This window comes from Trematomus bernacchii, unplaced genomic scaffold (assembly GCF_902827165.1).
Source record: "Trematomus bernacchii unplaced genomic scaffold, fTreBer1.1, whole genome shotgun sequence".
NCBI classification, from domain to species: Eukaryota; Metazoa; Chordata; class Actinopteri; order Perciformes; family Nototheniidae; genus Trematomus; species Trematomus bernacchii.
Window position 1 is genome coordinate 2,953,204 of NW_022987910.1, and position 14,214 is coordinate 2,967,417.

The 14,214-nt window shown below is 37.8% G+C and overlaps 2 protein-coding genes across 3 annotated transcripts; one reads left to right on the plus strand and one right to left on the minus strand.

Annotated features, from left to right (window-relative positions):
• The first annotated feature begins 61 nt into the window (after nt 1-61).
• zgc:153372 (uncharacterized protein LOC767695 homolog) lies at nt 62-3,829 on the plus strand. Its single transcript, XM_034114938.1, has 10 exons — nt 62-243; nt 897-1,030; nt 1,549-1,699; nt 1,779-1,915; nt 2,038-2,107; nt 2,195-2,276; nt 2,381-2,512; nt 2,594-2,736; nt 2,934-3,056; nt 3,298-3,829. Exons 1-10 carry the CDS (start codon nt 208-210, stop codon nt 3,373-3,375), a joined length of 1,086 nt encoding a protein of 361 aa, XP_033970829.1. The 5' UTR covers nt 62-207; the 3' UTR covers nt 3,376-3,829.
• Nucleotides 3,830-5,638: 1,809 nt separating this feature from the next.
• On the minus strand, nt 5,639-12,217 carry aifm4 (apoptosis inducing factor mitochondria associated 4). 2 transcript variants are annotated; one of them, XM_034114953.1, is made up of 19 exons: nt 12,080-12,217; nt 11,462-11,561; nt 11,245-11,354; nt 11,034-11,143; nt 9,875-9,919; nt 9,694-9,775; nt 9,392-9,504; nt 9,197-9,283; nt 9,029-9,120; nt 8,737-8,867; nt 8,430-8,545; nt 8,260-8,331; nt 7,999-8,062; nt 7,812-7,888; nt 7,547-7,664; nt 7,284-7,382; nt 7,084-7,159; nt 6,893-6,997; nt 5,639-5,968 (listed from the first exon to the last, which is right to left on the minus strand). In XM_034114953.1, exons 1-19 carry the CDS (start codon nt 12,156-12,158, stop codon nt 5,938-5,940), a joined length of 1,707 nt encoding a protein of 568 aa, XP_033970844.1. In that variant the 5' UTR covers nt 12,159-12,217; the 3' UTR covers nt 5,639-5,937. The 2 variants fall into 2 exon arrangements, with proteins under 2 accessions (XP_033970844.1, XP_033970845.1); XM_034114954.1 differs by having other exon boundaries at nt 11,462-11,552; nt 12,080-12,180.
• Nucleotides 12,218-14,214: the final 1,997 nt, after the last annotated feature.

The window sequence follows — 14,214 nt, forward strand, 5'->3', positions numbered from 1 at the left end:
GGTTTGCTTTTTGTTAATCCACTTTTATTGTGAAATAATAACCGGAAGAGTGTAGCCTACTGATCATCATTGGAATGAGGGCAGGTCTGACCCACTTAAAACAGTCAAAGGCTAGACCACATGTAAATTGTCATTCATACAACATAGCGATTGCTTTTCACAAAGAATACACCTACTTCTTCATGTTTGGTACTGCTGTCGGACATAATGTCGGCTTGTGAGGACGTGCGGGAAAACGTGAAGGTACTTTAGTTTGTTTCAGACTTCAGCGCAAAGTTCAGATTTGTTCTGACATTACATAACGGCCTGGTCGTTCAGTCGTGACACCTCAATGAATATTTTCCTCATGTTCAAAATACTGACCTTCCCTAAATCAATGTATGAATGTGATCATGTTATCTCTGTATGCAATTACTTATCCAATCTTTTTTATGTGACCAAAGCAGAGTTTCCCAATCTTTTTTGGCATCCAACATACAAAACTGCCCGTCAGGTTACAAAGGAATATGTCATTAACTATGCATAAGACTCTCAAACTATCAAGGTTAAGCTTGGTTTGGTCAAGTTTGCATTTTGTTGTGGCAGAAATGCAGTAGGCAGCCATTAATTTATTTTAGTTTGACACATTATTTAAACTGTATATTTATTACATTTTTACCCAACTGTTTAGACTTTTCACTCACTCTCAATTGTAATAGTGTTTAGTTGTAGCTGACTCATGGATATATGTATTATTTATTTTCTTAGGAAATAAAATAAAAATAAAAAATGAGCATCATTATATTTACCCTCTAGTAACTGTACCTGATTTGGAAGCATTTCTGTAAAATAATGTATTCAAATGGTAAAGCAGTTGTTAAGTTGTTCACCACAAGCTGACCATTTTATGTGTGCAGAAGTACTATGGCAGTCGACTGGAGTCCTCTAGTGATTTGCAAACAAGCGCAGCCTCCTGCAGTTTGTCCTGCCGCCCGGTGCCAAGGAGTGTCACTGATGCCCTGAGCCTGGTTCACCCCGAGGTGACCAAAAGGTATGATGTGCAATTTTGTATCATCTGTATTTTCAGAAATAACCGGAATATCAAACGTGTTGTTTGATATTCCACACACAAGTAAAATCTTAAAATATTTTCGGTCCACTGTTATTAACAGTGTAACAGGAATTAACAGTTTTGTAGCAGTACTAGATTACACAGTGATGACATGAGGACAAAACACAGACAGGCTACAAATCAAACATACACTGCTCACTCACAAATTGCTTATTGAACCTCTCTAAAAACACATTAGAAAGCATATTGCAGAAAAAACTATCGTCCTTTATTGCACCCTTTGCCACTGTGATTCACACATCACTAAAATGTAATCCTGATTGGCTTCAATTTAGTGGTTAAAAATGACTTCCAGAAGAGTGAAACGCTTTCTTTCTGGTCATTCATAGTCTGTTGTCATCCTTTACATCACACACATATCTCTATAGCATCTTCCCATCATTGCACATGGATTTTGTAGTTATACACTCTTGCCATCAACAACAATGTTTCTCCAGATTCTTCGGTTGTGGCCTTCCCTTTCCAGCGAAACTTGAGGGCTGCAGAGTCCTGGACCTCGGCAGCGGCTCCGGCAGAGACTGCTACGCCTTCAGTAAACTGGTCGGGCCGAGTGGACATGTGACAGGCGTCGATATGACGGAGGAGCTGGTGATTACACATGCATCTTCACACGACATTTGACACTTGATTTCTGTGCTTTCCATTGAATTCAATTGCATTTCTTTAGATCACAGCGTCCCGTCAGTACATTGAGTATCACCAGAAGAAGTTCGGCCATGAGAAGCCCAACATCACTTTCGTCCAGGGGTACATGGAGAAGCTCAGTGAAGCTGGCGTACAGAGTGACTCAATGGATGTTGTGCTGTACGTTTAAAGCCCTTGTTGAAGATCTGTCTGTGACTTTATGGTATGTTACATAGTGTTAATGTTAAACAGCTTTGAGTAGTTGCTAAACAAATCTCTTTTTTTCTTTCCAATTCATCCAGATCCAACTGTGTACTCTGTTTGTGTCCTGATAAAAGAGCAGCGCTGCAGCAGGCCTACAATGTCCTAAAGGTTAGTCATAATATTCCAACAACATTAATGTGTAAAAAAAAAAAAATGGTGCGCACTTGTTATGGTTCTGTTGACTCACTTTAACAGGAGGGGGGTGAAATGTACTATAGTGACATGTATGCCAGCAAAGTCGTTCCTGACCACATGAAGGAAGATGCAGCCCTGTGGGGTAAATTAAATGCATAATTATTGAGAATTCAATGTTAAACAGCAGAATACCTGCACACCTGACACACAATGTCCTCTGTCTGCGACCTTTGATTCCTGTCCTAGGTGAGGGAATGGGTGGATCTCTGTTTTGGCAAGATCTAATCTCACTGGCACACAGCGTAGGTTTCAGCACTCCCTGCCTTGTTTCAGCCAGCCAAATTGCAATCTACAACTGTGAGCTCAAAGCAAAAGCAGGTAACAATCAAGCAACATTAACCTTTAATGACATGTGGTGATAATTTCACTCTACAATAGAGCCCGCTCTTTATTTTGCAGGTGATATCAGCTATGCTTCAGGCACTTATCGACTCTTTAAGCTGCCCAAAGGGTCGGTCCTGTCTGAGGCAACAGTGACCTACAGAGGAACTGTGGCAGAGTTCCCAGATCAGCTGGACTTTGACTCCTCGCACTGCTTCAAGGTACAATAAAAGTCCCACATAAGAAGGCCAGACAGTAAAATGATATAACATTTAATCGCTTTATCAATGTTTAACTTTGGCTAGTTTTTCCATTAATAAAATAAGTAGGTCTATATGTGTCATACTTTCTAATTTCAAAGAAACAAATCCAGTTGTTGTAAAGATTAGGTCAATGTTTTGTTTTGTGCAATTTGCAGAAAGATGTGGCAGTGGAGGTAAATGGTGAGATGGCAGCAATCCTCCAGAGATCTCGTTTCTTTTCGGATTTCAAAATCCAGATGTCAGATCAACCAGAGTCCAGCTCAGCGTCAACACCACAGGTAGATGATGTTCTGGATAAACTGTGACTGAAATGCTTTAATTTTGAAAGTTTTATTACTGAATGCATGTTGGAAGTAAGAAAAGTTGACATACATGTTATATGCAGGAATCAAATTGATCACAGGTTGCATACGTTTAACAGAAACAATAACTCTTTGTAGAAACGACGCAATGAAAGCTTGAAGATTTGTTTCAGCCGCACGTCAAAGTGACCATTAATTTTGTTTATGTTTTCCTCAGTACTGCCACCTCAACCCATTCCTGCTGGCTGACAAACTGGGATCCTCTGTGACACAATGCTCCAAAACAAGCAAATAAAGATGAGAATCAGAATCAGAATACCTTTATTAGTCCCATCCAGAGAGGGGGGGGGGCAAATAGCCGTCCTTATTTAAATCAGTAATATGTAAGAGTAATCATTTGATGTGTTAGTCGTCCTCTACTTTCTGTTGTGATGACATTGTTTAGTTGTTTGACAAGATAACACTGTCAAAGTAATATTATAATAATTATGTGTCCAGATACTAAAGAAAAACATTTTGTAATTGTTTTTTACTTTTCCTATGATTTAACCTATTTGAATAAAGTCAAAGTAAATGTATGCAAAAAAAGTAAAATAACAATAAAAGCATAATGACAGTATTTGTGCTCCACTGTACTGCTGTCATTGTGTAACACAAAAGATTAACTTGAACTGACGGGGATGATAAGTGGCCCTTCGTGCTGTTAGTGGGTGGTTTATAAAATGATAAATTAACTCTCACAACAGCACAAGCAGTTAAAGATTATTACATGTGTTTTATTCTATCACAATTAAAAAAGCTATGGTTTGAGTATGAACATTGAAATACACTGAATCAGCAAAGGTTAAGCAATCATTTATTATAGTCATTGTTTCAAACATTTTCAGGAAGATTATCCCGGACAGAAAACACGGTGAGTATGAAACAGACAGCTTTAGTTATGTTCCACAAGCATTCAGATATATATTTTTTTAATGAAAGTAAAGATTACACAAAGTGCTTTAAATTTCTTTGAAGTTCAAGTTATATGATAAACAATAAGCTACATCTCTGCTATAAACATTTATTATTGATTCAAGTATTGAAGTGACAACTAAACAGGTACTGACAACAAATTAAATAAAAAGGGCTTAATTATCAATATCTCCATTTGCTGAGCAAGTGTTTAAACTGACTTTTGTATTTTAGATCTTAAAATAGTAACTCATGAATATATTGTAACAGACAAATAGAGTGGTTTGTGTGTTTCCATAATGTTTAAGTGGATACAATAGTATGAAATATATGACTACTTGTATTATATTACTTTGACTATACTGAAAAGGAGTTCAAAATTGGGTGCAGAGTTGTATTTAAACTTGAAATAAAAACAGGTAGCCTTTCTGTCTCAAGCAAACTATGCTAGCTTGTTAGGCAAGGCTTTACAAAAATGAAAGACATTCAGAAAAACGCATTTAAAAACAGTCATTAAAAAGCAAAGATAAAAAATAAACATTAAAAGAAAGAAATACATGAATAAAAAGTTACAGTGCAGTTTAAGATGTGAATAGTTCACACAGAAGTTCCACTTTACTGATGCCTTTCTTTAAGGTTTCTCCGAACATGAGCTGTGTACGCTTGTATGGCACATACGTCCCGAGCAGCATACACAGAGAAAACCAGCCAGGACAAAGTCCCCAGACACTGATTCCCTGGGGTTACTAGCCCCAAATGTTCATTAACCAAAAACGAAACACAACCGCTCAGTTTCAATTAAAAGCAGTGGCAAAAAGATAAGTCTTCAGCCTGGATTTAAAAGTAGTCAGAGTTGCAGCGGACCTGCATGTTTCTGGGAGTTTGTTCCAGATATTTGGAGGATAATAACTGAACGCTGCTTCTCCATGTTTAGTTCTGACTTTGGGGACAGAAAGCTGACCAGTCCCTGAAGACCTGAGAGTTCTGGATGGTTCATAATTTAGCAGCAGGTCAGAAATGTATTTTGGGCCTAAACCATTCAATGCTTTATAAACCAGCAGCAGTATTTTTTTTTTTTTTTATTTTTTTTTTTTATTTAGCCTTTATTTATACAGGTGTAAAATCTCATTGAGACACAAGGTCTCATTTTCAAGAGAGACCTGTCAGTGGTAACACTACCACACAAAGTTACAGACAGACAGGACACTAAACACAGAGGCAACACTAAAATACAACATCGTAAAAGAAGTAGTCATTGAAATCCATATAAAGTAGTCAGATATAGCAGGTGCAAACACCCACAGATGAAATCTATTCTTTGACACACAGGAAGCCAGTGTAAAGACTTCAGAACTGGAGTGATGTGATCCACTTTCTTAGTGTTAGTGAGGACTCGAGCAGCGACGTTCTGAATCAGCTGCAGCTTTCTAATAGATTCTTTAGTGAGACCTGTAAAGACACCATTGCAGTAGTCCAGTCTACTGAAGATAAAAGCATGGACAAGTCTTTCCAAATCCTGCTGTGACATTAGTCTTTTAATCCTAGATATGTTCTTTAGGTGATAGTAGGCTGATTTAGTAATTGTTTTAATGTGACTGTTGAAACTCAGGTCAGAGTCCATGAGTACACCTAGATTTCTGGCTTTATCTGTTGTTTTGAACATTGCAGACTGAAGCTCAGCGCTAACTTTTATACAAAAACAAGATTATTCAAATTGCACAAAGTACAAAAAGCTTTTCTTGCAGCTCTGATAAGGAGTGGAGGTCTGGTTGGCTTTCATCCCAGAGGCAGTAAATGGATCAATCCAATTTGGCACGGTTTCATTGAGAAAGGAAATAAGAAAGAGAAAGGCGACATCCTGCGTCGCTGCAACGTGTTTCTCCTGGAAACAGCAGGCCTCTGCTTACATCTGCAGCCAGCTCAGGTCATCGGCTCTGAGAAAAAAAAGATTTAGCAAGAAAAGTATCCAGGTTATAAGTGTTGATCCGTGATTTGGTGTAATATATATGTAGAACATGAAGTAACCTAATATGTTATACCCTATGTATAGTTTACATGACTTCAATACACACTTCTGATTCAGCTTCAGGTTTAAGCATCCCCAGAGTCTCTGTACAAGTTGAGAATAATATCTGGCTGCTATTATAAATATATTAAAAACATATCATCAGACGATCAAATTACTATATTGAAAATGAGATATGCAACTTGTATTGAACAACCAACAACTTTGCAGAGTGTTTTAGCATCTTTCAGCCTATTGCTTTGGTTTTATAACCGCCAATACAACTATATATGTTTAGGTTCACTCTCATGCATTTCTTTTTTCTTCTCAATTCTTCTCAGTGAAAAGCTCTGACTCTACAAACTGGAAAATAACACAATTTATATAATCATGTTAACTCCATGATGATGTCTTTAAATGCCTTGTTCTGCGAGTCTAAAATATTTTCAATGTTTTACTAAGCAGGAAATCTCCATGTTTAAGAGGTTGAAAACAAATTACTTAAATTAAATGAATTATCAAAACAGTTTTATTTTTTTGTCGATCGACTTATCGATAAATCAACTAGTTGTTGTAGCTGTAGATACAAACATGACTCTAAATTAATTATAATGTTTCTCCATATCTGCTGGATGTGTAAATAAGCAACACTTGCTCACAGGTTTGCTATATGAACTTAAAAGGTTGATGTGTTCACAGTATGGTTCTGCTGCCCCCAAGTGGCCAAAATAAGAACGACATTTACTCTCCGATGACATTATTGCGTCTGCAGAATTCATAATGATTTCATGTATTACATGTGTATACAGTATTTAAACACATCCAGTTTGTGTAAATGCAGGATGACACTCACTGAGCCTGTGCCTTTGTGAAGACGTGGCCCGTCGCCATCAGCTCTGCAAGACGAGCCACCGCGGGGTCGAACATAAAGCTCGCTGCAGCTACCACCTCATCGTCTCTGGTAAAGCACAAATCAAAAAAGTTAAGCAGAAATAGCATACATGTATATTAAGCTGCATCAGAAGCTATTCAACAGCTGCTCACTTGATGTAAAATGCCAGGAACTTCCTCTCTTCCACTTTGCCTTGGAATATAATTTCTGTGTAGCCTTCTCCATAGCCTAGAATGAGGAAATGAAAAGGGGAAATGACAGTTTCAGGGTTTTATATGAAGATGTATTATATTTTATATATATTAAAGTATTATGTTGCAGGGGTGATATTTTCCTCAGTAAATTACTCTACCTGTGTATCGGATACTCTTCCCAAGTAACACAGTCCAGAAGAAAGGAACAGACTCGAATTTGGTTTGTTTCTTCAGCATGTTTAGGCCCGCTACTCTCCCTGAGGGTGAAAAAAAACAATATGTGCATGATAACATAAAAACCATGCATCAAATTATTAAGGATTATAAAAATGATGCCAAATGCAGAACTATTTAAACAGGAAAGTATTGTCAACTTTCAGCACAATATGAAGCTGTGATTATCTGAACGTTGGTTTCTTACCTTGAGCTTGTGACATTTGCCAGTGACCGACGTTGACCCTTTGGTCTCCTCGGATGCTCAGAGGAAAAGACGTAATATCTCCAGCGCTAAAAATATCTGGTATATTGGTCCTCATGAACTATTAGAAAAGAGAAAGGAGTTCAAAGCAGCAGCCTGACATTTAGCTAGACATGTTTGCCCAAACAAGCAATTAAAGCTATTCAATGTAAAGTAGTGTTTATGATTCATTAGTTATGTCAATATTACATTTTGACTGAACCGTTACCTTGTCAACAATCACAGCTTTCCCTGAATTCACTTCCAACTTGCTTCCCAGCAAGAAATCTGAATTTGGGATTACACCTGAAAAACAAAAGGTTTGCTTTTTAATATAGCCCTAAACTTGATTTATGTTAAAAATATTAATAAAAACATATTTAGTCCAACACTATAAAATTAAAATAAAAATATACCAATTCCAACAATCACCACATCCGCCTCCAGGACTCGACCACTCTTCAGCAGCACCCCCTTCACCTGGAAGAAAATACTCATTAAGGGATCTACAATAGAATATACACTTTTCTTTTGTATCAATAAAAATAGCCTTTTTTTCCCACCTCACCATCGCTGACAATAGATTATATCCAAATGATTGATAATGTTAAAGTGACACCTGAGCTATCTAGCTGCAAGAAAACATGTCTGCCTCTTCTCATTAGAAGTAAAGTTACCTTGCCGTTCTCCCCTTGGATCTCTGTGACTCTCTCGTTCATGTAAAACTTTACATTTTGTTCCTCCAACATCTTAAAAGAAGAAACTGTGTTTTAAAGTTTGTTCAGTTGAATTAAGGCTAGTAACATCACATTCAGCAATACTACATCATTATTTTACTGTTTCTTACTTGCATACTCATTTTGCCAATCTCTGGCCCCAGAGATTTTTCGAACGGGTATCTGGAGGGGCCAACCACGGCCACGCTGGCAGCTTTGTCTGATAAGTAGGACGCCACCTCCATACCTATTGTGTGAATAAAAAACATGTCAGCAGCAGTCTGAAATACTGGTGTGACTCCATGTGTTGTAAAGTAGATTTCTCTTGCTCTAGTAAATATTAACATAGCAGATTTCATATCGAGCAAGTTGGCCGTGCACAAGGTTAATAATTATTGAATGTTATAAAGCACGTAAAGAGAAACAGAATCTGGTAACCTATGAAGGAGGCTCCGATTACGACAGCTTTCTGGCCCAGACAGGCGTTGTGAATCTCTTTGGCGTCTTCATATCTCTGCAGTAACGTCACACCCTTCAGGTCCCATCCAGGACAGTCAAGCGGCCGCGCTCTGTGAACAAAACAAAAGACTTGTTCTGCATGTTGTTGCAGTCACATGGAAGTCACCATTTCCTTATGTGTCCAGCTAATTATGAAACCTGAGTGTGACAAAACAACAACTGGGGGATGAAAAACAATCCTCTGTTTGAGGAACTGGATGTTGATTCTCACCTACAGCCAGTTGAGATGAGGAGTTGGTCGTAGTGCTGCAAAGTGCCGTCGCTCAACTTCACCGCCTTATCAGCCGTATCCACCGACACCGCCTGCAACACAAAACATTTTCTTAACAAGAGAATCAGTTTTCCCTTTAGATGGTGATAACAAATCAACGTTTCTCACCTCCTTCTGTGTCCACACTTCAATCCCATACTGCTGATAGAAGTCACTCGGTCGGAGGAGGATGCTGCTGCTGTCCACATTCATAGCCTGAAAGAGGCAGGCCATTTCTGTTAAAAACTCCCAACTAGATACAAGTTGTCAACAAAAACTGACAGAAGTATCCACGTAACCTCTCCTGTCTGATTGAGCGCTCACCTTACTCAGTTTGGGCTTGTCAAATGGAGGTATGCTGTCTTTGGTTACCATAATGATTCGACCCTGGTAACAGTTCTGTCGTAGAGTTTCAGCACAAACCAGGGAGGCAGGGCCTGAAGTAACACAATCCTTATTCAGTGTGTAATTCTTTAGAGGTTACAGAGAAGGAGCTTATGGCAGCACTAAACCAAGACATTGACTTGAGCACTAGTCTCTTTTACAATCCTACTAGTAATGATTTGTGAGCCCCCCAAAAATGTATTTATTATTCACTACTTGTTTTTATGACATCTATGCCTTACCTCCTCCTATGAGCAGAATAGTGTGTTTGATGCCCGGCACCATGCTGCACATCTCCTTCACCCTCTTCGTCAACTTCAGAGACTAAGGGACAGAAAAAAGCCATGGATGATTACAAATAACGTATTTAAACACAAAAGGAAAGGAAGCCTCGTAATATCTATTTAACTTGCCATTACTTACATTTTTGTTGATGGAAACATACACCTTGCCATCCTCAACTTTTACCTTTGAAACAAAAAAAGACAGAGTTTTAGGTACAGCTTGACTTTCTTTATCACAAGTGTAGATCATAGCACAGTGGGGGTCATTTGTCTTAAAAAAACATAATCCTGTGTCGGGGATAATGATTATCGGCAGGTATTAAAAACAATAGTAACATCTGGTGGTGATGAAAATCTGGAATAAGTCATGTTTCCGCTTTCCTGGCAGCATTTTCATTAAAAGACCATGTGCTCAACATTGTGTTTAACATGAATGTGCATACATAATCATCATGCATGCAATGTGTGATCATAGCTGACAAACAGTCCACTGTTTGGGAAATACTCAGTGGGTGTCGACCTGCTGAGCAACTGAGACATTTAATCTAATCTCTCATCTTTTTGTCTTCTCTACTCAGAGCGAAGGGACTAGATCACGGGTGTCCAAACTACGGCCCGGGGGCCAAATGCGGCCCGCGGGCCATTTTGAATCGACCCTCAGCTAATTAAAAAAGTATAATGAAATATGGCCCACAAATGAAACTTGTTCTTGTCTTATATTGTACTTCTCAAATATATATGTAAACATATATTACACAATAGTATTCATGAGTTAATAAGCCAAATGTTTCAAATACATTCAGCCAATTAAAGTTGAAAACATTTTCTAACACATCTAAGTTGAAAGAGAAAAGCTTAATGACTTATTTACATAACAAGCTTGAAATATACCCTTCCTATTTGCTCTTATTATAATCAATCTGAGGCTCCTGTTTTAAGGAATGAGCTGCTAACAAGATAAATGAAACCCTATGGAGAGCTGACAAGCATAATTTACCTACATTTCATTGATTTTGCTGACTTATAACTTGACTTATGAGGCAATATACCTCACCTCTATAAGTGGCCCAGCCCTTCGTATATTTTTATGCATGTGGCCCTCGGTGAAAAAAGTTTGGACACCCCTGGACTAGATGCTTTGTTTTTAAAATATCCATATTTGTTAATGGTATTTTTTGTAGTAGTTACATGAAAATAATGTTCAAGTAAATCATCAGAAATTAGACAATTTTTTTTAATCTTTTGGATTAATTTAATAAAACGTATTAATAAAGCTCAAACCCTACCAACACATTTACCTTATAACTGGGCAGAGAGTCCAGACCTGGATACTCTTCGATATCTCCGGTTCTGACATTAAAGCAAGCACCATGAAACGGACATCTCACTCGGTCACCAACCAGTACTCCTGGATCATCAGAGAACATGCAATTGTCAATTCTTAAATTCAATGCAAAACATTTCATAAAGCATAAATCAGCTAAGGGTAAAAAGGGATTGAATGTTTACCTTTGATGAGAGGAGCATTGTAATGAGAGCACCGGCTTCCAACAGCACTGTACTGACCCTGAGTCCGGACCAGCAGCACCTCCTGATCCCCCACTTTCACCTCCTTCATCCTTTAAAACACAAAAGATGGAAGATGGGAAACAGTTCAGAACAATCTGATAGTGGTGTTATATCTAAAAACTGATATTTTTTCAGGAAGAAAAAGCGAGTGACTTACTGTCCATCTTTGAGGTCAGCCTCCTGACAAACCAGCCCCGTCACCACACCCTGGTCTGCTCCTTCACCTGGTTCTTGGCTATGACTCATTCCTGCAACACCCATTAAGAAAACAGGGCTATAGTTAAGGATCCTGGCTTTGCCTTTGGGTATAGACCATAAGCATGTTTAGTAAAGGGGACACAGTAGGCGCTGAAGAGTTTATTGAGATTACTTTACCTTCAAGGAACAATATGTCTGGCACTATTGTCTCCTTCGTTGTTGTTGATCCTTACATATTTTCTTTGTGGGACTAAATAGTACATATACATGTTTGAATGCCTTTGTTTTGTGGTTACTGTGCTTGTTGTGCAAATGTCATAGACTACTATGCAACCTTTAAGGACAAAGACATGCAAACAGTAATAGTAAACGTATGATAAACAACTAACATGCCAATAAAAAGCATCAGCATGCACAATTATGACTGATTTCTGTTTCCACGCTGTGAAACTCATAATACATCAAGTGATGTAAAAGGCGTAAATAACACTAAGCATCGCACATACCTCTTAATTTATGTCCCTCATTCAACTACATTAACCACTGAAACGTGAAACCTCCATGAAGATGTACTCACCTGTTTTCTTCGATCTGACGCCAGTGAGAGAAGATACAATTAGCTTCAAACTGTTCCTCGGCAGTGTTACGTGGTTCATTCAATAGCGAGCAGAGGAGAACTGCCCGCCCGCGTGACATCTAGCCGGAGTCATGTGATCCCCGCGAGCTCCTCCCACAACAAACCCTATGGATCACACCGAAGAGTATAGCAAATCCATTCAGAGGAAAACAATTATACCCCTTTTATTTGAACTGTTAATACACAAGAATGTTTTTGGATTGGTGTACATTTAAAAAAAAAAAAATGAAAGATAATACTTTTAGATATTATACTTAATGTGATACCTTAATACAGTCATTATAAGATTGAAAATAGCGTGATGTACATCATATAACAATACGTTTAAAGAGGACAACTGCATATTTGTAAGAGAAATGGACAGGAACCAAGCCAATTTTGTCTAAGCGTTGTAAATGAAAAACCATATAAGCTTGGGCCTTAACTTTATTAAACTTATAATGTGACACTGACACGTATAGTGAGATAACATCTCACAGTTTACCAAAGGTAATGTGTGTGGTCTGTGTATGTTTATGTGTGTGGTGTGTTGTGTTTGTGCATGGTGATGCTGTAGGGGGAAGTAGGTGTGGATTTGATTTGTGGGCTCACACTCACACATTAGGTACATGGAGTGAAGAATGCTGAGAATCCACAGGTCTTAAATAGGAAATTAGCTGAGATTATTTTACTTTATCCTCTCTGAAACTATACTCATTAGTTAAATCACCTGATAAATCTACTTACTATTGAATTTCCATACCAACACTTGTTTTAAGCACAACAAATGAATGGCACAAGAACATAATTGTCAGACTAATGTTGTTGTTATTTTTACCTTAGCCTTCAAGTTTGTTTTAATCCTTTATTTGATGCCATTATAGGTAAACTTTGACAACTATGAAGCTGTCCTGTCCTTTGTACTTGTCAACAACAACCACTGGAAGTTGCTGGTTTGTAATTATTTTGTTATTGTATTATTTCTGTTAAAGCACAAGACTTACATAGTGAAACCAAAAATCTTTTTTGATGAAAAGTGCTTTTACTTTTTTTGTTCTCTCACAGTACATTCATGCCAAAACCAGCACCGTATTCCTGGTGGATCCAGCTCAAAGCATCAAAGAGCTTGATGACTCCGAACATGCTGCCAAAAGAATACAGTAAATAAAAATTCAATAGATATTTGAAAATTCAAGTAAAAACTATATTTAAACGTAAAAAATGTGTCACATTTAGTTACATTCATACTCACAAACAGCATTGAAAGCATTTTAAACAGTCTGATACAGTCTGTGTTCAGACAGTGATATCTATAGCTGACCCTTATATAAATAAATGGTCATATGCTGAATACAAACAGTATGAATTTCTGTTACATTATCTTTAGGTGCCACATAATTAGAAATATAAAGTGTGTTAACATTATCCTTTCTCAGGGAGTACTTCAAGATGAGGAGGACACGCCACAGCATAACAGACTGGGTGGATGTTAAGTGGAAGGGAGGCGTTATGGGCCACCCACTTCAAAAGGATGGATGTAGCTGTGGTGTCGTTGTTGTGAAGGTGAGCTGAAGAGATTCTGTTTTCATCCAGTTAACAAGCAGAGTTTTTAATGTGAAAGACAGTTTAATGCAAGGACGGATTAAAAAATCTGTCAAAGTAGTGGTCGACCGATAAGGGTTTTTTAAAGGCCGATGCTGATCCCCATAATATTTAGCAGGCAGGTTGGCCAATGGACAATATACAGTATAATGCCGATATCATGTTGTTGTTTATTGTATTTTTCACAACTGACAACAATTGGATTATGACACAACATTGCTGAACTTAAATTAACAGTTATTTAACACTAATGTAGTATTCACTTGAACACAGAAAGTTTCATTGACAAAACTTCGCTTCAGAATATCTCAAAATTCCAATAATAGGACCGGTCTATATCAATAATGAAAAGTTTTGGGAGGCATTCTAGTCAAGGGTGGATGTCTTCTATAATGTGTCTCATGTTTTTGTCTGTATCTGTATTACTATACAATAAAGAAGAAAAAACCTCCATAACATAAATGTTGTTTGTTTAGATGGCAAAGGCAGTCATG